At 37.1% G+C, this 26,205-nt stretch overlaps 4 protein-coding genes across 4 annotated transcripts; all 4 read left to right on the top strand.

Moving 5' to 3' along the window:
* The first annotated feature begins 2,002 nt into the window (after nt 1-2,002).
* Nucleotides 2,003-3,275, top strand: LOC131694747 (uncharacterized). The gene is made up of 4 exons (XM_058983236.1): nt 2,003-2,349; nt 2,418-2,536; nt 2,740-2,814; nt 2,876-3,275. The coding sequence occupies exons 1-4, from the start codon at nt 2,256-2,258 to the stop codon at nt 3,065-3,067; spliced, it is 480 nt and encodes a 159-aa protein (XP_058839219.1). The 5' UTR covers nt 2,003-2,255; the 3' UTR covers nt 3,068-3,275.
* On the top strand, nt 3,238-11,827 carry LOC131694749 (uncharacterized). Its single transcript, XM_058983238.1, has 5 exons — nt 3,238-3,327; nt 4,812-5,138; nt 5,479-5,811; nt 6,039-6,192; nt 11,418-11,827. Exons 1-5 carry the CDS (start codon nt 3,238-3,240, stop codon nt 11,825-11,827), a joined length of 1,314 nt encoding a protein of 437 aa, XP_058839221.1.
* On the top strand, nt 11,656-16,346 carry LOC131694748 (uncharacterized). Its single transcript, XM_058983237.1, has 3 exons — nt 11,656-12,135; nt 12,197-14,112; nt 16,340-16,346. The coding sequence occupies exons 1-3, from the start codon at nt 11,857-11,859 to the stop codon at nt 16,344-16,346; spliced, it is 2,202 nt and encodes a 733-aa protein (XP_058839220.1). The 5' UTR covers nt 11,656-11,856.
* Nucleotides 16,347-20,496: 4,150 nt separating this feature from the next.
* On the top strand, nt 20,497-21,117 carry LOC131694746 (uncharacterized). The gene is made up of 3 exons (XM_058983235.1): nt 20,497-20,620; nt 20,709-20,851; nt 20,915-21,117. Exons 1-3 carry the CDS (start codon nt 20,527-20,529, stop codon nt 21,101-21,103), a joined length of 426 nt encoding a protein of 141 aa, XP_058839218.1. The 5' UTR covers nt 20,497-20,526; the 3' UTR covers nt 21,104-21,117.
* The last annotated feature ends 5,088 nt before the right edge of the window (nt 21,118-26,205 follow it).

Here is a 26,205-nt window from a genome sequence, read left to right as displayed (position 1 = left end):
GTTCCTATCGGCCACAGAGGTGAATTCACTATCAACGGGTTGGGGTATGACGGCCCGGATAGTTCCTTCATCCTGCTGTGCTTGCGTTGGAAGGAGTACTACACTTTCCTCTCTTCCAAACCGATCTATCTCGTGGTCAGTATTCGTGCGTTGGTTGTCGTTGGTATCCAAACGTTGATGAAAATGAGAATTATCGAAGAGGCTGGCTAGGAGGCGTCTCGGTAATCTCAATTTCATCGTCTGAATATTCCATAGTTTCGTTGGTGGTAGTGGCAGCGGTTTTTTTTGGTGGTGGGCTTAGGTTATCCGGTGAGGTTGCCGTTGGTTTGCTGAACGGGGTTTGTTGTTTCTGTGGTCTTCCTCGTTTTGAGTCCGTATTTATCGCTGGTGAGTTGTTCCTGGATCGTGTTATTGGCCCGACAGTTTGATTCGTTGGTTTTTGTTCTTTACTGTGCTGTGGTTTTTCTTGGCTGGCGGAATGTTGTTTCTCGTCCTTGCGTTTGTTCTCTGCCAGAAGCTTAACGATCTGCTCATCCTTCTTCTTCATTGTCTGCTCCAGTTCTTTCAATTTATTCAGGATCTCATTTGATTGCGCTGCAGCCTGGGCGTAACTTCCTAGATTTTGCTGTTCAGCTCGTTTGCGCGCTTCCGGGAATGTCAAATTGTCGCGGATTTTTATTTTTATAACCTCTACTTCCTTTTTGTAATTTGGACATTGGCGGCTTGTTGGTTGGTGATCTCCTTTACAATTTAGACAAAACTGGGGTGCTCGACATTTTTCTTCGCTTTGATGTTCTCCAGAGCAGTTAGGACAACGTTGCGGGCCAGGACAGCGAACACGCGTATGGCCGTATTTAAAGCAACCATAGCAGAGCATCGGGTTTGGGAAGTACGGGCGAGTTGGGACGCGAAGCAAACCGATCTTCATGTATTCCGGGTATGTGGTCTTGCAGAAAGTCAAGATGAGTGCTGGCGTATTCACTCTGTTTTCGGCTTCTTTACGTGTAATTCGCTGCACACGAATCACTCCCTGGCTTAGAATTTCTTGTAAGACTTCCTTTTCTTCCAAGTGAATCAGATCGTAGCAGGAAATTACGCATCTGCTTACGTTCAGATTCGGATGGGATTCAACCACAACATCAGTACCGTCCATGAGCTTGGTCATTTTCATAAGTTTGGCAACTTGGGCTGGGTTCCGAACTCGAAGGGTATACCGTGTCCCCTGAGCTTCGGTATTCGCACCTTCAATTGGACCTCCAGCGGCAACCTCAACCGATTTCCCAATGATAAACGGGTTTCTTGGCAATGGTACACCGTCTTTACCTGTCAGCTGCAGGAATGTCAGTTCACCAAATTTGTTCGTTGGGTCCATGTACTCTGGTAGTCTTCTCGTTCTCGACCCACCCGGATCACCGCTACTAGCGGCCGCCATCTTGGATTACACCACCAGACGTTGGAAAATACTCTTTGGCACGGTCACCCGGTACCACCCCCAAATAGGCAAAAAGGCAAAAAAAGAAAGATCCTACCTTAATTGCCCCCTCAACGTCGACGGTTTACGAGTGTTCCCACAATTTTGGGACACACTGTAGGTGCGCAGTGATGAATCTGCTCGCTTACTAGCTTCTACGCAGCCACTAGATAGTAATACGAGCAAGAAAAACGCACTTTGACGATTTTGATTTTTGTGCCGTTCCAACACTTTTGACACGCACTGTACCGTACTAATATTGATACACACTGTATTGGTATCTCAAATACCACCAAATCCAACGTAAAAAAAAAATTCAATATTTTTTAAAAACTTTTCACTTTTTTACGGCTTCAAAAATATCCCCCGTTCAGCACACCGTCACACACGCGACCGGCATCCACAGCGAGTGAATGACACGGGCCGGTCGGCCCAGTACACTGAACAAAAATCGTTGCAAATTAGCGTATGATTTGTCATATGAACCACAAGAAAACCTAACGATTACATTTTCGAAGAGTAATCATCCGAATAACAAGTTAATGCCAAATCGAATGATTTGATGTTTATATCGGAGTGAACACTCATCCGATTTTTGAAGGATGAATACAGCTTCAAATGTATTGCTTGCATTCAGCAATAGAAAACTATGACGTTTATGATGATCATTCCAAATGTCAACAGATCATCATTCCCATTACATCTGTTTTCAGTCTGAGGGCTGACTCAAATGACAGACATTTGATACATTACGCCATTTTGTATATCCTCGCATTCAATCAAGATGGAATTGCGCATTATCGACCAAAATTTCAACCATTTATTAAAAATTGCGAACCAACTAGAGCTACCAGTGCGAATTGTATTTGCAATAAGTGGTAAGTAAATATAAATAAAGCATATGAACATGAGCATGTTTTTATTGAAACGAATTCCATTTATTCAGATAACAATATACCAGCGGAAAAGTTTTTCTGCATGACGGCACAAGAATGGTCCGACCTCCTACAAGGAGTTGATGGTGAATTCATTTGCAGTCGTATTGCTGATTGGAAAAATAATTCGGTAAGTTTAATATAACATTATTTATAGACGCAAAATTGGTCCTTTGAGGATTTTTTGGATTATTCATTTAGTTCTCCGGTAATAGCTTTTCCTCCTCCATGTGTGTTACTTCCGATTGCTTTAACATTTGAGTGAATGATTGTGCAGAAAATGCTTGAGAAAACGTTACGTTTAACGAGATTTCTTTTCTTAAATTTTCATAGGGATTGTCTTCGCCATTCATTCCGCAAATGGACAAATGCAGCTTTTTGGTGTATGATGACCAACAATCTCCAGACGTAAGTTTAGTTTCAAGCATCCTTGAACCTTAAACGTAATTATACGTCATTTTTTTCGCAGGATTTGCATAGCACCGGTCGAGCTGGTTCGACTAAAGACCAACCAACAGATCTTCCGAAGGATGCAAGTACAAATTTTGTTGACCCTGAGTCGGATTTGGTAATAAAAAATAATATTAATTTGTTGATACTAGATCTAGTATCATACCCCAAGTACCGATCACTGGTGTGCGCGACTGCAAATATATCATAAATAATAACTGTTATACTTTTCTTCCTCAGAATGAACAGTCATTGCACTGCCAGGAAGACTCTTTGGAAGAATCAGCTAATGTCTTGGGAAATGCTCGGAGAACCGTTTTTCGAGATCTGAGCAATACAGATTTACCAAAACAACGCACTCCACAACGAACTTCAACATCTATGGATTTGATTAACACAGAGAATAATGCATCTTCCGATTTCGGTGAATCATCATCATCATCATCAGATACCGCTGAGTCGTCTGGACAGGTAATCTCTTTCGTTACGGTATATTTTACATGTTAGAAGAATGTTACGAAAATAATATCTCCCTCATAAACATTATGTCGCTTTTCATTGAAATACATTGGAAGACTGCCTTTCTCGAAAGTAATAAAGCAGTTCAAACCCCGTCCGGTGCTTTCGACGAAAAACGAAATTATATTTATTTGGAAGAAATTGAAAATGTGTGCTGTTTTACCTATGCTCTGATACTGCATCGGATTTTAGCCCCAACTACTGTCAGCTCAGCGGGTGGGGTTAGAATTAGTGTCGCCACAAGCAAAAATCATATTAATCTCACAAATTTGCTGTGTTGAAAAAATCAATAAAGTTTTTAAAAATATGCTCTATATCATCGCTTAGACAATGATAAGAGCACACAAGTATATTCAAAAATCTGCGAGTCCTGTTCTAAGTAAGATTTATCGTGTGAATTAACCTTCTTCAATGGAATAGAACACCAACGGCACGTTCCGTCAGGATAAGTTGAATGCATTTCTCGTACGCGCATTCATATGTTTCGAACGTCCACACCAAGGAGCTTTTATTCTCAGGTGATACGATTATCTAAAACACCGATCAGTCATGCTGGTTTTAAAAGCGACCGCAAACAACATTGTTTACTAGTTACTAGTGATGAAACATTCGTCTCGGATTGCTTGAATTTCAGTTTGCACACAGAGTTTTTTTGCTGTCATTTTTCACCCTCGCAGTTGCACGCTTACCTCACTTCTCACCTAGTTACTGCCAAAAACGAATCACCTTAGAATTCTAAACACCTTGGTCCACACTTTCCATGGGGCAAACACTGTTGGCACGAATCAAAACTTGTCGAAAGTAAACAAAGTTCATTCCGTAGCGTCAAACTGATACCCAAGGGGTGAAAAGTTCAACGGGGTGCTGGAGCGTTGCCAGAAAATTTTTATTTCCTAGATTAAATATTAGGAAACTTCCCAGTTAAGCTCAGCCGGAATGCTGGCTGGTTCTAATTCGTATTGCGGCTTCAGCCGAAGCCGGAATACGAATTAGAACCAACCAGAATTCCGGCACATTTTAGGTTGAACTTTACTGGGTTCCGGTAACCATCCGATACCCTTTAGGAACCTCTGTTTAAGATGTACTAGCGAACCTGTGATCCACTCGTTTGCCCGGCTTACTCAAACATAGGGGCTATCCCTAGTTTAAGTCCGACTGAGCGGTAGCGAAGTCGGACAGCACTCGCAAAAGCGATGTGGCGTAGCCACATTGGGTAGTGAAATCAAAATGAAATTGGCAACGCTAGCAAAATGTAAACACAAATGAACACTCCGGATGAACCTATCGCCAATTGACATTTCGACGAGTTTTGATTCGTGCCAATAATATGGGCCCCTTTCCATGCCGTTGGTATTGTGTGCGCGAGTTTCACTGGAACAAGGCCGACATCGTGTAAAACGCATTTTACTTAGTAAGTGTTAATTTTACATTCGCAGGCCATTGATTTCTCGCGACATTCAGCAAAGGCAACAGGGAGCACCGGTAGAGCGGTTCGTGGTGGCACTTTAGGCCGATTTTTTACACCGAACAAGTTGAAAAATCTTTTAAGCGCCACGAAAGTTGGTTCAGCAATCATACAGAATGCCAATCGTGGCACGTTATCGAAAGATAGCAAAAAGGAACTCAGCGAAATCATTGCTCATCACCACATTAGCTGGTTAAACGATTGTGATGGACTGAATAAAAGTACTCTAACGAAAGTCGAGTTACAAAATTACACAGAATGCATCATGCATTTATTTCCACGGGAAGTGCAGGATAAGGTAATTAATCATTTACACCCCCGAAGTATACTAGACTTGAGTTTCAATATATGAAGTTAGATCTTGATATCCATGAAAGTAATTAAGCTGTTCGCTCACGAGGCGGCAGGACACACGCCACAAAAAAATATTCACTATGGATTTTGTTCTACCTATTCCAACGATGTTGCTGTTGCCGCGTTGGTATAGGTACAACAAAATCCATAGTGAATATTTTTTGTGGCGTGTGTCCTGTCGCCTCGTGTGCGTACAGCTTTATATGTTCGAAACTCAGCGTGTCACATTACTTCTTACTGCATTTCTCGTTACCTATATACTAATCGGTTTGGTACATTTTCAGCTTATTTATTATATCCCATCTGCTCCTCCAGAGAGAAGAAATCCAGGTGGTTTGTTATGTCAGACATATAGAAAATTGAAATACGCTGCAAGAAATCGAGAACAAAGAGAGTTACGTCACCAACAGAAACTACAAAAAGAAGTAGCCGTTGAAGTAGATCAACGTTCATTACAGGCCTGTCGATGGCTGCAACTGAACCAACGGCCATGGGAATTGGTACTTAGCAACTGGATAATAAGTGCCGAATGTCGTTTGAAGGATTTGAAAACTCTTCGTTTCGATGCTGTGATTGCCAAATACGGACATTATTGCAATGATTTAGGATACCAACTCGTGAGTATTATACCAAACAATTTATGTCATGTCGATATCATTTTTAAACGTTCTAGAGCAGCTTCTGAATTGTTTATGTGAAATATAATGTATACTGCCGTGATAGGCATAACATTCCCACCTACATAGGAATTGCTTAGCAAATGAAACTGTTCTGAGAATCACGGCCTTATACCAAATGCATACTGCATAAATTTTATTTAATAGGTTTACCTGTTTTCTTAAAGGTGGATGAAGATTATCGGATACTAGGATACACCGAAGGAATTCTTGGTTGGGAAGGAGTGATATCGTCAATGAAACCGTATTTTATACTTAAAGTCAAGGATGAATTTTCCATCGCAATTTTGCAGCACATGAATCGAGCCAACGTTACAAAAGGTAAACATTTTAATCTAATGCCGTTTTGTTTATCCCCGAAACAGAGTCAGTGTGGCCTGTTTCATATTTTTTTAACAGCAGTTGACCTCTCAGCTAAAATCACAACACAACAGCTTTCTTCAAAATATTTCTAACAATGAGACTGTTTACTTTCTTTTGTTAATTACTCGGTCACTAACATTTGCCCCACAACTCTGTATAATATGCTACTAAGAATCATCGTCCTTCGATCTGTACTGTGAAATTAGTTGAAAGTACTAGCCGCAAAAATGGAAAGAGAAAGTAAACAAAGATTTACTCAATGTTAAATGACGTTTTGAAAAAAAGCTTTTGAATATTAGGTTTGTTCCAGTACACGCTTATTGGTCCTCTTGCTCAGCAGCTCCTTTTTACTCCGGCCCAGTTAAGTTCAGCCGGAAAATGAGCCGGAATGCTGACTGGTTTCAATTCGTACACCGGCTCCGAGGGATACAACCGATTCTAGTTAGAATCGGTTGTGTCACTGGAGCCGAGCTACTTTCTGTTTTTCCTGGTACTGGAACAAATTTCTTGTTACTGTAAAATTGTATTGGGCGATATTGAATCGATACATAATACTATACCGTTTATTCAAAACGTCATATCTAACAAATGTAAACAAACTGAGTTTATTATGCCAAATAAAAGCTAAGCATTGACTCTTTATCGTCCACAAATAATAGAGAAATATAATAACTCTTTACATGTTTATTTAATCTTAAGTCAAAATGTCACATATACTATACCAAAGTTTTGCAAACATTATGTAGATGTGATGTTTTGCGTTGTGATGTTTTTCAAGTCGACTGTAGTTAGCATCTTTTTCCAATGCCAAACCTCATATCTACACTCTCGGTTGCAATACAGCACATGAAATATATCACAACTACAAACCCGTCTCTCAAAACGTCACAGTAAAATGTGCCATATACAAATGGTGTTGCCAAGACCACATATGTAAAAGAGCATAATAGTGATCGGCCAAATGTAATAAAAAAATAGTTATCAATTATCTCCCTATTATCTTCGCGAAAAACATGTAATATGCTTATACGATCCTGCAATGAGTAATTGCAGAGGTGGTAGTACAATTAATAGCCTTCTGTGTGCTTAAATTGCTAAATAAATTTAAAAGTCGCAAGGAAATTTTTGCACGCGATTTTCTCCGTTTGACGTTTCTGTTAGATATGATGTAATGAAAAAACGCTCTAGAATATTGATATTTCAATACCATTTTTTGAAAACAGCAAAACTACCAAAACTAGTCAAATATGTCAAATGGTCCTAAATGCCAATGAGATAACCTCTATTGTTAACTTTTTCTTTCGACGGTGTTGTCATTTTACTGGTTAATATTGTTTCAGTATATATTGGAGGACTTTGATTTCGACTAGCAAGTAAACATCATTGCATTGTCTCTTTATTGTCTGCAAATAAAAGAAAAAATATTAATTCTCTACAGATTCATTTAATCTTAAATCAAAATGATACGGAGGTTTTGCAATAGTTTTGTACAAGTATCTTTTTCAAAAATAAAATATCTACACTGCAAAAAGACACAGGACAAATTATCCTCAAGCCTGATTGTCAAAACTGCATAATAAAATGCTAATGTAAATGAGTTAAGTACAAAAATAACGGTGAATATAAGGAGATCGTTAGTAAATTTAAGAGCTTTCGTTGATTCTTTTTTCAGAGTATTAATTTTTGATCTGAGAGTCACAATGCAATGTTCTATTACATTCACTACTTTTGTCACTGAATTTCGCGCTAAATCGTATTCAAAGTTGGCAGCACCCCCTCAGATTTTAATGAGACTTTCTGTACACGAAGACCTTGTCATAAAAAGCCACTTTGCGTACTTTGTTTTTCCAAAAATGATCTAGACTGTCTTTTGAAAAGGTTCAAACTTTTTTTACCAATATTTTTCAAATGACTAGTCTAAAAATGACAAATCCTACAAAAAAATGTTGTAGGAGTGATTTTCACAACATTAGTCAAATTTTTGAATAAAAATATTGAAAAAAATTTTCATCGACTCCTATACTGAAAAAAAAACGATTTAAAAAATTTAAAGTCGATTTGCAAAAAACCCCATCTTTGATTTAGATGAAATTTTGTTCCAAGATAGGTAATTATGTTCCCTACCTACCGTCAAAAATTCAAGTTGGGCATTGTTGCTTGTTGGGGTTGTTGCTCTCGGAGCGCAGACGATAGCAGTAGGTGACAGATAAATTTAAATTATGAAGTTCGCTGTGTACTACTTTGCACACCACAACTGGAGAGTTACGGCACTCAGTCTCAGTGCTAGTCAGTATGCCGTTGCGATGAATCTAGTACCGCGTTGCTTTTTGCGGCACTAGAGTTTTAAAACTGACAAAAAACAAATCGACGGTTCACAAATTTGGAAAGCCGATTGTTTTGAACTTCGTGGAACACCTTGAAACTCGGTGTATTTACACCGGCACACTCTCTTGCTCATTTCGATTTATTTAGGTACTCGTTCCGCATAAAAGATTAAAATTTGTGCGTACCGAAAATGTTGAGCCCTAGTTAGCTCGACCCATATCGTAACCCTACCCATTGCGGCCATACACAAATGACGTAGCTTTTTTTCGGCTAATTTCGACCCCTCCCTCCCCCTCGTAACATTTTGTCACAATATCCCCCCTCGTCTTAAATTTGCTACACCCCTCTACCCCCTAAAGTACTACGTCATTTATACATGGCCCCTGGCACGGTACTGGCTATTGTTTAAAACGGTATGCATTGATCGAAATGGTAAAGCGAAAATCGAAGCGTGACAAATATTCGCTAGTTTTAAGTCATTTAAACAAAACGAAAGAAATATATTGTAATTTAACTTGAAGTTGAACCTTATCGACTCAACAAAAGTAGGTTTCAAAGCAATTGTTTAAATACGCAATAATTTTTTTTTTAAATGAATTCATATTATATGCGTGGTTTCGCACTGTCTAAGTAGTTCTTTTTAGCTTTCATATATGTGTGGAAAAACTGTACATACTTTTAATATGATGACACACAATGTAAAATGTTTGAAGTATTCGTAAAATATAACGCTGTTTTTTTCCATTTCATATAGATTAATACGGGTTTATATCCAAACACATAAAATATGTGCACGTTTCGTTGGCATCAAATGACTCAATTGATGTTTGACAACCCGGTCGTCAACGACTACTCGACAAAATGAATACTTTGTCCGACCATATCCGTGAAGAGAGTAAACGTGCGATAATTCGATTATTGTATTGATTTTGTGGGCTGTTTTCGGCAAATTTAAGACTAAGAGAAGCGAAAGCAATGAAATTGAAAAATAGGTATTCTAGAGCGAATCAGTTATAAACATAACACGTAAAACTAGGACTAGGCTGGCTCATATGGCCATGATCGAAAGGAAATGTAAAGAATCGATTGGCTTCTGCTGGTAGAAGTTGGGCTTTCAACCCAAGTTTAATACATGGTCGTTGATAGAACATAACTCATCATGTTTTACCGCCGACGCCGCGAATTATATTGCACACTACATTTTCAATGTCGCCGTGGTCGTGTCCTGCACACAACTCTTAAATTTTTAGTTGGACCTCCACTAGTTGGACCGTTGTCCAACTAAAAAGCATCTGAACGTCAAAATCTCATGTCAAATTGACTTTGACAATCTATCTAACAATCTTTTACACTACTAATGCCTTCTTTGGAGAGTTTTTGACATTTGTCAGTCGGTCCAACTAGCGAATTAAATTCGTTAGTTGGACATAGGCTGTGGCCCAACCAACGAATCACGACTGTACTTGGAAGGCATAGCATACTTGGAATACTTGGAAGACTTTGCATACTTGTAATATTTGGAATACTTGGAATACTGGCAACTAGCAGTTGGAAAATTGGATTCTTTGATGATTAGGACAAGGAAAAGTTTTTTCAAATAACTTTTTCCTTGAAAGTGCCCATCTTGAATTTTTGACGGTAGGGAACGTAATTACCTATCTTGGAACAAAATTTCATCCAAATCAAAGATGGTTTTTTTTTGTAAATTGACCTTAAATTTTTAAAATTGTTTTTTTCAGTGTAGGAGTCGATGAAAAATTGTTTCAATATTTTTATTCAAAAATTTAACTAATTTTGTGAAAATCACTCATACAACATTTTTTGTAGGATTTGTCATTTTTAGTCTAAAGCCATTTGAAAAAAATTGGTAAAAAAAGTTTGACCCTTTTTAAAAGACAGTTTAGATTATTTTTGGAAAAACAAAGTATGCAAAGTGGCTTTTTGTAACAAAGTTCTCATGTACAGAAGGTTTCATTAAAATCTGAGAGGGTGCTGCCAAAATTTGTTCGAGTTGGCGCGAAATTCGTAAATACTCCCTAGTATTGATAAAAATATTGATCGTGTAAGGCCCGTTTATAAAGTCTCTATATTCTGGCCATGGATACCAGGTGCACAGATCAATCTGTGTTTCACAGATTTTCAATATGCTGCACAGATTTCCATAGTTTTCTGTTTAAATGCAAAGATTACCAGTTTTCTGTTATAATACACAGACTAGCAGATCTCTCAATTTTCGACCGCGCACTTAATTTTTGCCTCGAGCGAAAACTTAAAAAAAGGTCACCACTTTTTGTTTTGAGACAAACTTGTACGTATTCCATAACACAGATTTTTACATAGGCTGCGCACAGATTTCACAAAATATTACCTGGCAACCCTGATTCTGGCTCCGAATTATCGATATTATATCCCAGTAAAGTTCACCCGGAAATGAACTGGAATTATGGCTAGTTCTAGTTAGTATTCCGGCTCCAGTGACACAACCGAACTATAGAATCGGTTGTGTCACTGGAGGCGGAATGCGAACTGGAACCAGCCAGCATTCCGGTTCATTTTTCGTCTGAACTTAACTGGGATGTATCGATACAATATCGCCCAATACTGCACAGTAAATCATTCATTTTGTTTAGACCATTTAGAATAGTTGATCCGCGAGTCATTTGAATAGAAGTTTTCTAAAAAAACCAACGAATTGAATCAACCACCACTACGAAATATTTTCTCCAAAACAAATTTTTAGACGCCACCGAAAGCATTATATTGTATCTGCCAGAAAAGCTTTATTGTTTTCTCGGTGATGGTTAACTAGTTAAACAGATGCATTTTTTTAATGAATGTTAATTATTTTATTATTTCAGATACGCTAATTTGTTGTACGTTGATGCTATTGAACTGCTGCGTCCAGCCTTGCAAAGTGTCTAAAACTTTCAAACCATCGATTTTAACAGCACAGGAAGATGTGTTTGTTTTTGCGAACGATTTAGAATCTGCCAAAAGATCGATTAGTGAATTACTTGACACCTACGCTGCCAAGAACATTCCAACACATCCTAAGGTGGTTGTTATTGGAACAGACTACACAGCGTTGAGCGGAGATTTTTACATCATTTTCAAAGACATCGTCTATCAGTTCAATTCACTTGCTCGTGCTATTGATGTAATAATTAAACTGTGCAACGTATTCAAGCTTCCATACTCGAAAATTACGAAGCTAGTGTGGTACGTAATCGAAGAAACTCTACAATATTTCAAGACCCGCAAAATATAAAGGTATTGAAGATCTGAAGAAACTCTGCGATGCAGCGTTGTGACCAGTTCAAATGTTTCGTTGAGGGTTGTGATGAATATGCTGAAGATACCACTGTTTACATTACACACATTAAAGCACATAACTTAAGCAAACCACTAAAACTACGTTGTACATACCAAGACTGCACTCAGAAAATGTCCAATTTATATAAGTTCCATCGTCACATCATAACTCACGTTCGTTCAGTAGATACACACTCTAACACTGAAATCAACTATAATCGATCAGTAGATAATATCGCAAAGCATAAAAGGACGACGCCATTGGTATTGAAAAAAAATGAGAAAATGAAATTCTTTATTTAATCACGCATTTTATTTGTTTTAGGCGAACTCCATCGAAGAATCTACTGATTGCGAGCCTTCAACTGGTGGTAGAGATCAGAGTTACATATGTGAATCATTACTTGCCATTGATCGTTTGGCGGTAAACTTTTCACTTGATTTACATCGAAAACGTAATTTGACCCGTAAGGATGTCGTGGATATACAGAATGCCGTTACAACTATAAATAGTTATCTCCAAAATATAATCAAAACATCAACGCCACTTTTTGCATCGGTAGACCCAGACCAAACATTTCTATACGAAACTTTCGTGAACAAGATATCGACCCTGTTTGATTTCATAGGAACTGAGCATAAACTGTTTAGGTACCTTGAACAGGCCGATTTGTTTAAAATACCTAAAGTATATACAATACACAATAATAAAATCAATTTAGCTGTTGATTTAGAATTAGAAAGCTTGGGAAACCAATCACATTTGGTTCTTATGGATTTGGAATTTCAAATCAGAAAGTATTTTGAAAACGGTCAGGTTTACGAGAAAACAATTAGAAATATGCGACTACTAACGACAAGTGTGAAAAATAGTAATTTTATTAACGGTTCGGTTTATAGAAAAGTGCAAGAAAAAGATCCGGGAAGGCTTCTGATACCACTATTTTTGTACGGAGATGAGTTCGAGGTCAACGATCCGCTCAGTTCTCATAACAAGAGGCATTCGTTGTTCGCTATGTATTACAGTTTCCCGACGATACCGGAACGCTACGCAGCTAAGCTTTCAAACATTTTTGTCGCTGGTGTGATAAGGAAAATTGATTTTTCGGGTCATGATATTGATATGTTTATGATATATATAATAGATAAGATGAAAGCGATAGAACAGAATGGAATTCTTATTACCACAGGGAATACAAATGTTAAAGTACATTTCGCATTAATGTTAATACAAGGAGATAACCTAGGAATTCACCAAATGTTAAAATTTTCAGGTTCATTTTCTGCTAATTTTTATTGCAGGTTTTGCAAAAGAAGCAAAGACCAACTCAGTAAAGATCTTATAGAGTACGAAACATATTTAAGGAATAAAGATAATTATCATACCGACGTGCAATTAAAGCAATCAGACTCCGGATTAACAGGATATTCATTGTTCAATACATTGCCGTCTTATAGCGTTGTTGAAAATTTATATTGCGACAGTATGCATGATTTATATAGCTCCGGAGTGTGTATGTATGGTTTCACAGAAATAATTAGCTATATCGTTCACGAGAGGAAGTTTTGTACGATCAGTCAGATGAATATGCGCAGAAAAGAACTTAACAATTTCAAGTTTGAGGAAGGTTTATCACGAATGCCAGATTTAGAAGATAACAGACGAATTAAATCGATAACACTAAGAATGACAGCTAGTGAAATGGCTGCCTTCAGCAACTTCTTTTCATTCATATGCGGACCCTTTGTTCCTTTGCAAGATCCAGTGTGGCATTATACTACCACTTTGATGAAACTTATAGATACAATAAACCTGCCAGCTTTTTCAGAAAAAGATTTGGAATTATTGAATTGTCTTGTTAGCGAGCATCATCGTTTATACCAACATTTGTTTAAAAAAAGTTTGAAACCTAAACATCATTTTCTAAACCATTACGCTAGCGTTATTAGAAGTAGCGGACCAATAAAAAAAATGTGCTGTATAAGACACGAAGCCCGTCATCGCGACTTCAAGGAATATTTCAATGTAACATCTTCTCGAAAAAACGTTTGCCTTACAATGTGTATTAAAGCAAGTCTTTTCTTCTCCTATGATGTTATAAATGAAACATTTTTACAAACCAAGACCGATGGAAAATTTGTAGAAAGCGTATGGTGTACAAAACCGTATGCAACAACCAACTTGCTAAGTACAATCGAAATCGATGCTAACGAACTAGTGTTGTCATGTGACTCACTAACGTACACTGAAAGAAATCCAAACGTTAATTCTATTTGCTTCAAACCGCTTAAAATTCATATGAAGAAGAAATGCTATTGTTATCACGCGCACACATACCTTCTATGTGTCAACTGTATAAACTATGTATGCACACACATAAGTTATATGTGCATATTATTATAGAATGGGGTTTTATGTGCCTAATAGTTATGAAATGTGAATGTAAGATTAATATTTCTTGTGAATACACACATTAGGTTTATGTGCCAGCAAATAGTGTCTATATGCCTCCGTTAATTGCAAAAATCTATGTGTAAAATCAATAGGCATAACGTTTACTTTTTTTTGAGTGTACAAAAATACAATCTACAAGACAGGTAGTTTTTTATCAGTTACTGTAGATACAACTGTAGAACTATATGAGATAATAGAATGCATTAATCATAGAAATACATGGTTCGTAGCCGCCCACCATTGGCGAGTTAAACATTATGATGAACATTATCAAGCTTACGCTGTAGATATAAAGCTTGACCTTAAGAGTATTTTAGATTTAAACATATTTGATGGTCCTCCATTTCTTCTAGAGCATATTGGAAATTCCATTTTTTTCAGAAGAAAATTATATATGTATAAGGATTTTATATAAATTAATGTATTTAAATAAATCACATTGAAACATCTCAAAATATTGGTTTCACTTAGCCCTTTTGGTTATTACCTCGGGACGACAGAAATATAATGAACAAGCTCCTTGAATATTCGTCGATTGAACAGATTCACTTACTTAAAACGTACTACATGAGGTTGTCGTTTGAACAACTTTCAATCAACTTTTTGATGACATACACGCAAATTTGCAATGAAAGTAGTTCGTGTCGCTTATTAACTACATATACTAAATAATTGATTATCTATTCAAATCCCAAAATTCTGCTATTGAATAATGAATGAATATGTTTCAATCACAAACAATTTCTCCTTTGAATTCCAAAACGCTTACATTTAATTACCGTATGCGTACCATTTGAATCTTGCTTACACAGCCGAAATGAAGCTTGACAATAATCAAAATGGCAGTCATCCGAAATACAACTGCCTAATGTTAAGGGGCCGGGTCATATTAAATATCATTTGAATTCGTTCTTCGATTTTGGTACAGTGTAGGTAGCACTGCGATGGCTGTTTATTTATGCCTTAGTACCGCGTGGGTAAAAACTAAAAACCACTTAATTTAGCCGTTTCTTCACCGATTTTCACAATTCTTTCAACTTTAATCACTGGAGAATCACTTCACTCAGCTATTTGTCAGCAACTAGACCGCGGATAGCGCGAAAAACACTGAAAAAACACTGTGTTTAATTCCCGTATGCGCGTTGTTGATACCGTACGGAACGATGTTTCCAACTCAGATGAATAATAATAATAATAATAATAATAATAATAATAATAATAATAATAATAATAATAATAATAATAATAATAATAATAATAATAATAATAATAATAATAATAATAATAATAATAATAATAATAATAATAATAATAATAATAATAATAATATATAATCCCTTTTCAGTTAGCTCACTAGATAAACCGTTTAACAGCGATGAAAGTATGTCAACAAATAAGCGAAACTATAGGTAGATGGCCATGTGATATAATTTTTATGAAACGTGTTTGCACACTGTAACAAACCATCAACCATGAATGGTCAATTATATCGGCATGTTTCATTCATTAGTTGAACGTAAATCGAAAAAAATACGCATCAAAATTGTTTTTTCATAAAAAAATGTACTGTCGATGCATTGGTCCATGTATAAAGTTAATAAAGTTTCGAAATATATGTCTCAAAGGATTCAATATTGAATTCTGACCACATTACAACAAAATGCACACAGTGTGCGCAAATTTTGACAAATTCCTTAGCGTTGCCGATAGGAATGTAAACAAAGGGTTACTTTCATAAAACTTTCGGACAGGAAATTCCGATTCAAGGGCCTTTTTGGTGGATTCTGCTGACTTGAAGAGCTTTCTTTGGGTGTCACAAAGGGATCAAGGTAAGTGGAGTACTATCTATTTGATAGAGGCTTAGAAAAACTGGCCAGAGAATTGCAGCGTCAGGTAACACTATGGCATTGCAATCTGTACTAGGCCTTTAGTTTTCTGGACAGGAAATCTTTGCCAAGAATGAATGAATTAATTTTATATTCATTCTAAAATATTTTCTATGCTCTTTTTTAGGTGTTGAATTGAACGCCGTAGGCGCCGTAAGGGCGGTGAAAAAATCGTTATATTCAGTAAGTAAATATTCACAGTTTATTGTGAAGTGGTCCGTTAAAACGAAAATTTTGTTAACTGATTTTTTCTGCGTGTAGGTTCAATCGATACAAACCAAACACACACACATTTACAAGCGATTCGGAAAATAAACTCGATGGTAGGGCCCATATTATTGGCTCGAATCAATACTCGTCGAAATGTAACTTGACGATAGGTTCTTCCGGAGTGCCACATCGCTTTTGCGCGTGCTGTCCGCACCTATATGTTTGAGTAAGCCGGGCAAACGAGTGGATCACAGGTTCGCTTGCTTCCGAAGATGAGTCGGTGACCACCTCGCCCGGCGTTCCTAGGCCTCGGTTATGCAGCTAAGCCGCATCTAAATGGTATCCCTTAAACAGAGGTTCCTGAAGAGTATCGGATGGTTACCGGAACCCAGTAAAGCTTAACCGGAAATGATCCGGAATTCTGGTTGGTTCTAATGAGTATTCCGGCTTCAGTGAAACCACCCAATTTACCTAGAATCGGTTTTGTCACTGGAGCCGGAACACGAATTAGAACCAGCCAACATTTCGGCTGAGCTTAACTGAGAAGTTTCCTAAAATTTAATCTGGGAAATAAAAATTTTCTGGCAACGCTCCAGCACCCCATTGAACTCCAACGATTTCACCACCTGGGCACCAGTTTGACGATACGGAATGAACTTTGTTTACTTTCGACAAGTTTTGATTCGAGCCAACAACATCCAGCCCGATGGTATCGAATTGAATACTTTATGCTGACGTTACAAATGAACTGAGTGTTCATTTTTGACAGTTCGCTTGTACTGTTTACATGGACTTTGAAAAATTATTTACGATTTTCTTCGAATCTAGTCGTCCACAAATTTTTCTAAGTACATGTAAACAGTACAAGCGAACTGCCAAGAAAAGTGAGGTAACCTGTGTCTGTAGAGAACCTAATACGAGCCAGGGTTATCATATTCACAGATTTTTCTGTTATGTAACATATTCTTTTACAATTTTTAATCACAGATTTTTTTCACAGATGGCAGACTTTTGGCATTTTGATGAAAATTTCACAGATTTCCACCAATTTTTGGAAATAATGTAATTTTTCACAGATTTTTTGGAAATTTAACGCAGATTTTCACTGATTTTTTCTGTTTTAATCATCACAGATGGCGAAAAGATTTTTTTGACCGAAACACAGATTTCAACAACAGACGTTCGTCAGCCAAAATTAGCCGAATGCTCGGTTCCAGCAGCCACTACAAAAATGGCGCAGCTGTTGACGCTCCCGGAAGGTAGGTTGTGTTTTGGATGGAAAATTTCTTGCTCGAAATGAAATGAATGATGGACATAATATTGATTGAATTGTTAAGCAGCTTTTCTGTTAATAGAGGTAATCTGCTTTTATTGTTCGGTGATGAATTAGCAATGTTTACAAGCAAAGATTATTAGCAGTCAAATCAATCAATTGAATCAAATGAATCAAGTAAATAAAATGAATCAAATAAATCAAGGGCCCTATTCTCACCGCTACCTCACCTCACTAGAGTCACCATCACCTCACTTACCAGTCACCTCACCCACGAAGAGGTATTCCGAGACTCATTTTAGGTGAGGTGACTTTTGGGTGACCGTCGTCACCCAGGTGACTCTCAGAATCGTATTTTTTAAGTCACCTCACGGAAATTGTTAACTGCTAGGATCATCTATTACTCACCCAGATATTTCGAAAGTGCATTATGTCGATTGATTGATTAATTGGCATTTTGAAATCCAAGGTGGCGGCTTTCGGTTATCACATAACACTTTAAATCACCATCAATATGGGTATCATTTGAAAGGTATTGATTAGTAAAATGCGAAAATTGACGATTGACGCCATTTTGAAATTCAAGATGGCGGCTTCCGGTTACCACGAAACACTTAAAACCACTATCAATATGGGTGTCATTTGAAAGGTATTAATTAGTAGAAGGCGAAAATTGACAATTGCCGCCATTTTGAAATCCAAGACGGCGGCGTTCGGTTACCATAAAACTAGTTATGTGCGCCGCCGCCACCGGTACTTTATATTATGTGATATAGTTAATTCTTTACACCTTTATTATAAATAACGCAACTAGTAATTTTTGCGCCAGGAGCTGTATAACCTTGCAAAATAAGCCAAATTTTTGCTAGAATTATTTTGAAATTTGAGATCTATGAATTAATATACCCTCCAACATCTACCTCACGGTTGAACGTAATGTCTAATTTCACTATGAAGTCAACTCACACATTATTTTGTCTTTGAAGAAAATTTACAAATAAATTTTTCAGAAATAGTTTATATATTATTAAAGTAATTCACAAAAAGTTTACAAAATCTAATTCCTTGAACCACGTAGATATGTTTCCATACCCCGATATTTAAAATCGCTTTATTTTAGCCCCTAAAACACCAGTGAAGCAAGGACTTTGTAATGATCACATTTTTAGTTAGTGGAAATTGGTCAGCGAGGAATAAAAATACAAAGTGTTTAATATCTCCGCCGCTTGTGAACGGATTTTGACAATAATAGCTTGTTAGAAATGGATTTTAAGCTTTCTATTTCCAAGTGATCGCTTTGTTGGAATGCTATTTGCGTAAAACATGTTGTGTTTTGACAAAATCACCTATATCTCAGAAAGGAAACAACATCGAAAAACAAAAATTAGTGTGTCAAATTGTCACGTTAGGCCTCTCATTTGAAACTAGTTTCATTTCATGCATACATACACACACACACACATACATACAGAGATTGTTGAGTTTGTCGAGCTGAGCCGATTGGTAGTGGAAGCTTTGCACGATTTGCACTATGAAAACTGCGAAGGGACGACCCTAACCGTCTGCCACCGTAGAATAATAGATATATGCTGCTACCCGAGCAGAAGAAAATAATAGCGGAATACTACATTCAGGTAATCCATACCAACAACTGAATACCACATTATGGTATTAATAAGCTCTACATAAGAGGAAAAATATCAAAAATAGTAACACAGACATGTTCTACAAATAACTATTTAATAATGAAACGAATTATTATAATACCTGAATAACAATTAAAAATTTTCAACCTAACAATAACAAAATTCACAGTATGGTGGTATTCAATTAGTATTTGTTAAAATCACAGGAATACATAAATTATACTAAAATAATGTATCATACCTCAGGTATTCAGCAGGTATTAAAAATGTTTCTTCGATACCTGCTTAATACCTCAATGAGGTATAATAATCAATCAATACCAAGTTTTGGTATGAATACCAAAAATATTATGCTTGGGTTATTGGCCAGTTATTTTCTCCTGGTCGGGTAAATTTACCAACGCTTGAGTCTCGTCATACCGTCTTGCAACGAGTGTTGATTTTCTATTACCGTCTACTTCTGTGTACACCGTACAGCATACGGACAGAACATTCCTGTAAGGCAGATGTTGCAGCAAATACTGATCATATTGTTGTGATTATACTAATAAATCAAAAACTGATTCTGTTACCTTTTCATCGGCGACTTTCCACTTTGACTTTCAACTCTCGAAAGTCTCCGCCATATTAGCCGTGTACGATAAGTAGCATTTTGTGGGCGCGTGCTATGTAAGCGGCTTTTGCATGATTTCCACGCGCACGACATTTTGATGTTTACGCATGCAAAACATGGCTGGTGTTCAGCTTATCTGACTGCAGTGATCATCTCTGGTCAGTGCAATTTTTATCCGTGAGAAAAAGGCTGTTAAGTAGAAACTGACAACGTCTAGCTTAGGTGTATTTGGTTGAAGGTGGCAGCCTGAGGCAGGTATCACGGATGAAAAATTTACGCGTATCAGTAGCTTCGCGCATTTTAGGCTATTGTTGGCCGTAATTTGAATACCACTCGTACGCGGTTAAGTCAGAAAACTATAGCGCGAAAGTAGAACTGCCCCGTTTTTTCTCACCGAGTTCGTCATCAGAATTATGACCCTGTATGTATGTATATCGATCGATTCGTCCAGGGCAACCCTTGATGTTCAGTCCGTTTCTGGTTGATCGTTGTGATAGATGTAACATTTGAAAACACGTGTGTACCTGATTCGCGGTTCTGAACATTCCAAAGAATCGTGAGCGTATTTCACAATGAAAAGACAAACCTTGCTCTCTTTTATGACATTTGTTACCGCTCAGTGGATTCCCGCGACTAGCAGCATTGAAATCGGTGTGCAGTATAACAGTTAGTAGACCAACGTTTCATTTAATTTACATCCTTCGAGCGGGTCTATATATTTTTTTTATTTCAATTGTGTTTTTTTTTGCTACAGTGACAGAGTATTGGAAAATGCCGGCCCTATTTCAGTACGAAAGCATCGAAGACTGCCTCAGATCCAATCCGGCTGGAGTTTTCTGTGTTGTGAAAAGTGTGGTGAAACCTGACGAACGATCGTCGATTTGGAGAACTATTGAAGTAATCATTGGTGCCTTGGGGCTCGGATCTGAAAGAGTCTGATGCATTTATATATTTTCGCAGGAATATTCACAATACCCATTTCAGCATCAACATAGTATTCTGACCCGTGGTGTCTGTTTGGAGCAATGCGAAGAATTAGTGAAAACATTATCCGATCAGCAAAGGGCGCAGTTTTTGCAGCCCAAGTTCGATATTAAGTATAAGGTAAATAATGTTACCATCAGTCCTCTAATCACGATCAATCATTAAGGGGTTACATCACTGTAGAGTACAAAAAATAGTTATATTTCGGATTTTTTCGCGACAATAAAAAAATAATGTAGAAATTCATTAAAATGGAGTTTAGGATCCTAATTACCGTAAGCTCCAAGCTCTTGTTGCAACATATTAACCATTAAACCGGTATAAAACATTTGGTTGGCTCCGACTCGGATTACACCAATTGATGTTGTTAATTGAACTGCTGCGTTCCGGTCTGAGATTCAAGAAAACGTTAAAAAACAACAAAGTCAAGTTAATAAAAATGAGTAAATTGTATAAGGCTGTCCATTAGGGTGGGACAAAAGATAGATTCCTGCTCCGAGCAACTTTTTGGATACCTTTCGGGTTCTAGAACTATATTTTTGCGCCTACGGTTTAAAGTTTACATGGGATTTCGCATGAGGAAATTAACTTTCACAAAACAATTCCTCTAGGAGCAGTGTTAAGAAATTTCAAAATCAATTACCTATTTCTGCTTGCATTTACCGAAACCGACATTCAGATTCAACGCCTCTCTCATTCATTCACTTTCCAACTGACTGAAATTTCATGCAGAATCGAATGAGTGCAGAGGAAATATAAATTCATTCACCAACCAAAGCATAAACAAAGACGTAGTCCTAGGTCAAAAAGGTTTTTTACAACCCTCCCGCAACTTGACGTTTAGCCTAAGTTGCATGAAACCACCGTGTTTCGAATGATGTCGCCACCATAGAACGCCGTCCACAAATTGCGATACTGTAAATTTCTATGCGAGAAAATAATTCCGTGACGTCTTTTACGAACTTGTTTTCTTTATTTACATTCGGAAGCGGTAATCAAGATGATCATTTCGAAACAGCGCAATAATTTAATATAAATACAAACAAGTTAATTCGTCATTTTGGAGTTTCATAAAAGGATTACAAATTGTGCCGAATGTAAAATGTATGATTTGATTTGAGTGCACTTCTAGTGTGAACTTTTTCTTCTCCCGTCGCCCTTGAAATATCTTTCGCATATGACAATTCTCGAAAGTTTGTCGTTAGTATTAAATACATTTAGTTTTGAGATTATCATTTTTCACTTCGTATTTAATAAAGGCAGGATTCACCTCGATTGTTTATTTCTGACAGCATGCGACATTTACGGTGCAAAGGTTTTAACAAAATTCAGAACTGATGACAGCTCATTTTCTATCGGAGAGGGAGAAAAACAGTCCAGTATCATTGTATGTGTTGTTTACATTGCAATGCAAATATTACTACCAAATATCTTAAAACTAAATGAAGATGCTCACTAACTAGTATAAGCGCCGCTTGTTTGTATGCTGATGATTCCAAAAAATCATGAATCATTTAAAAATAATGCATCGGAATAAAGATGCATTATTTTTATAATAAAACAACGCCAAACCCAAAAAGTCTTCAAAAATGAATTATCGGAAGTAAAAAAATCTGAACAAGAAAATTTTCAACACAAGTTTACGCTTTTTTTAGAAATTGCTCTTAAATAAAGATTGATCCGCCATTTTAGACCCACAGACCCAAAAAAATGGTTTCAACGAATTTTATAGGAGCTGTCAAGTTGTTCCCCCTCTGGTTTTTTATGAACTATTTTATATGTATATTAAATCTGAAACATTTTTTCTTCTATTTCCAGTACACTAGCAATGATTGGATGGTGCCAAATATCCACAATTACAGACATCGGTATAGTATGATAGTGAATATTTGCCAAAACTACCGAATACAGACTAAGTACAATCTAAACGTATACTCAGAAATTGAATATTGTACCACAAATTCAACTAGAAAAACCGGTTGGTTTGTCTTGCATCAATGATAAACACAGTGTGCCCAAAAACGTTATTAACGGAAAAAATTAGCATCAATAATTATTAATAATAATTAATAATAATAATAATAATAATAATAATAATAATAATAATAATAATAATAATAATAATAATTAGAATTATTCTAGGATAGGATCCGCCAGCTGGCTTCTTCTTATATTTTGCTAATCCCTGCTGAAAACGACATACCCCCACTCGACCAATGTTGCCAAAATATTTGTTTTGTTACAGTCGTGTCCAAAACTTAAATTGTTCTGATTAAAATATTCTATATTATGTATCAATTTCACGCTCCGGGAAAAATCAATGATTTAGTCTTTATATCCGCATTTAAATGATCATTACGGGTCTTCCATCGGAATACAGCAAAGCAAAATAATATATATTTCTCGACAAACATATGATTACGGCCTAAAAGCCAACTGTCAAAATCCACTTTGAATGGAAATTCTAGACAAACCGTTACTAGTTGAACACAGTTCACAACAGTTTATGAAAGATAAAACTTTTCTCTTTCATTTACAAACCAACATCTGTGATTGGCGTGTAACGGTTTGTCCGGAATTTCCATTCAAAGTGGATTTTGACAGTTGGCTTTTAGGCCGTAATCATATGTTTGTCGAGATTTGTTGTTGGCCATTACGAAAAATATTTCCATGCTCTTAATTTTTGTAAGTTGCTTTCTGAGTCGAGCAACCTCATTCACAAGATCAATCTTCTCTGTTCGCATTTGGTTTAAATATTCTAAAACTACTTTTTTGCAAGGCTTAATTTTTGTTTAGTTTGTATAGGTGTTTAGGTTTGTTCCAGTACTTCATGGGATTTTTTCGGAGAAAACAGCAGTAGAAAATAACACGCTCCTATTTCCACCGATGATTGATGCAGTTAAAAACTGTAAAATTCAACTGTATCGATAATACTAAAAGAAGAACAACAAGCGATTTCCAGGATAACTCTCACGATTTGCCCCAAAGTATTGCGAATCATTTCTTAAATCCACATTGCGACTTTTCAGCCATGCGTCACAGGGCCGTGCGTTGAATTACGCGCCCATCTAGTTTGCATCAGTGCGAGTGAGAAAACATTTTGACGTTTGTTTTTGTTTCGACCGCACTCGTGTGTATCCCATATAGCAACAACTCGACGAAATGCTATATTATCTCGCGATAGACAACACTCCCAATTTACTCGGCGCTGGAACAAAGACAATTTTTACATGAAGTTGAAATAATTTTCATACTTAGGCTAAATAGTCAGTTACTCGGTTAGACTTCGAAAAGAGAGATAATATGTTTGAATTCGTCTGCCAGAAAATGCCTTTCACTTCATAATTACAGACGGACGTTATGGAAAGAAAGCGGAATCTCAAGAAAACCAAAAAAAAAACAAAACGGTAAACAAACGTTGTTTTACGTTTTATATCACAATACGACAACACTTCCAAGCAGCCCTTTAGTACTTTTAGTTTCCAAGCCGAACGTTTGCCAATGTCACTTTCGTCCAATCACGAGCTGGTTCAGAATTGGTTCAAAAACAGTAGACAGAGCTGGCGGATCCTATCCTAGCATCAATTCAAAGCGACTTTGGTTAGTCACTATTGATCTAGACTGGCGGTGATCCAAATAATTTTGCACCTATTTTTAAAATTTTTGTATCATTTTGATATCATGGTGGTACCAGTTTAGATGGGGATTTTCTGTGGGATCGCACTCTTAAACCCATAACTCCGAAACAGGAAGTCCGATCAACAACAAAAATCAATAGCGACTGATGGGAAGGTTGTACCTTGCATTTGGGAATAAGTTTGCTCAAATCGATCCAGCCATCGCTGAGAAACATTTTTTTGCCATATACACACATACATACATACATACATACTACCTGGTGGATGATCTCGGTTTCGAAAGAACTGCTCTCACCGGGCTAGGGTAGAAGTAGGCTTGGTCCTGGGGACTAGACCTAGTAGTTCGCAAACAACGAGAAAGTGGGGCTGAATGGTACAAGAAGGGAGCCGTAGGGCTCAGTAAATTAGACAATCTGAAGCTTACCTCCCAGATTGTCTTTGTAGAGGAAGAGCACTAAGTCTCGACCCACAGCTAACTTTCCGACTGCCATGGAGAAATTGCCCGCCTGTGAGGATGATGTAGAGTGGTGCTGTAACCCTACTGAAAAGAATTAGTCCCCTTGCCTATGTAATGCCGTAAGGTATAGCCGGAGAGGAATCAGGTTCTGGGCAAGAGCAGTGGTTTTTAGCGGGTCGGGAGGCAGTCCAAACCCGTTCCCTGAGACGTTAGGATTTGCACATTTCCCATGGATAGTTGAGCATCGATGCAACCAGAATTCCTTTTTCCTATTATGGCGCCTTGATGACTCCTACGCTGATGAAACGGTGCTGCTCTTCAAGGTCCGAGTGGAGCCTCCGATACTCCCGTTCGGGTTACGAGAAACGTTCGTGAAATACGGGGTAGATTGATGATTCAATCGAGACTGAGGCGGTATGGTCTATTGAACATTGTTGAAAATTCATAAATTTAACCTAAAACTACGAAAATTCAACGTAGTAATATGAATATCTAAGAATTCTACTCTGCTACCAATTGTATGAAAAAAGTTGACGAAGATATCGTATCGATCCATAGGGGAGACTGAGGAGACTTGATCCCCGGGGAGACTTGATCCCATCATTGTAACTCAAAGGCGGATCAGAATACATTAATCGAATATACTATAAAGTTGCGTAGTTTTATCTAAACATAAATTTCATTAACACAGAAAAAAGAAATTGGACTTTTGTGTAACCGAATTTTTATCGATTTAAAAAAAAGTCTCAGAAGAACTGAAGAAGATTTATTTTTCAAATTTTCAAACTTTTATAAAATTGATAAAATCACCCACTACATACTCTACTTTTGCATACAGAATTACAGGAGAATGTCAATTATATGAATACGTTATGATTGAGCTGATTCTTTTGTTCAACTATATTTTTACTAAAATTTGCTGAAATAGATGCTATGGGTTCACTTGATCCCTTCAAATTCGTGGAGATTTGATCCCCTTCGCCATACTTCATACACACCACTGAAAATAACCAAATTCACACCAGAATAATTGAAGTCATTGTTGTCATAAAAAAATGTCAAAAATGAACGCTTCATCGTAAAGAAACATAACTGTAATTGTTTACTACAGTATACGTAGCAACTATTCATCCCACATTTGAAGTTCCTCAACCATAATAAAGACAGCTTTC

The sequence above is a fragment of the Topomyia yanbarensis genome, unplaced genomic scaffold, assembly GCF_030247195.1.
Source record: "Topomyia yanbarensis strain Yona2022 unplaced genomic scaffold, ASM3024719v1 HiC_scaffold_132, whole genome shotgun sequence".
Lineage (NCBI taxonomy): Eukaryota > Metazoa > Arthropoda > Insecta > Diptera > Culicidae > Topomyia > Topomyia yanbarensis.
Note: the sequence above shows the minus strand (reverse complement) of the source record. Positions and strands in the feature narration are given on the sequence as shown.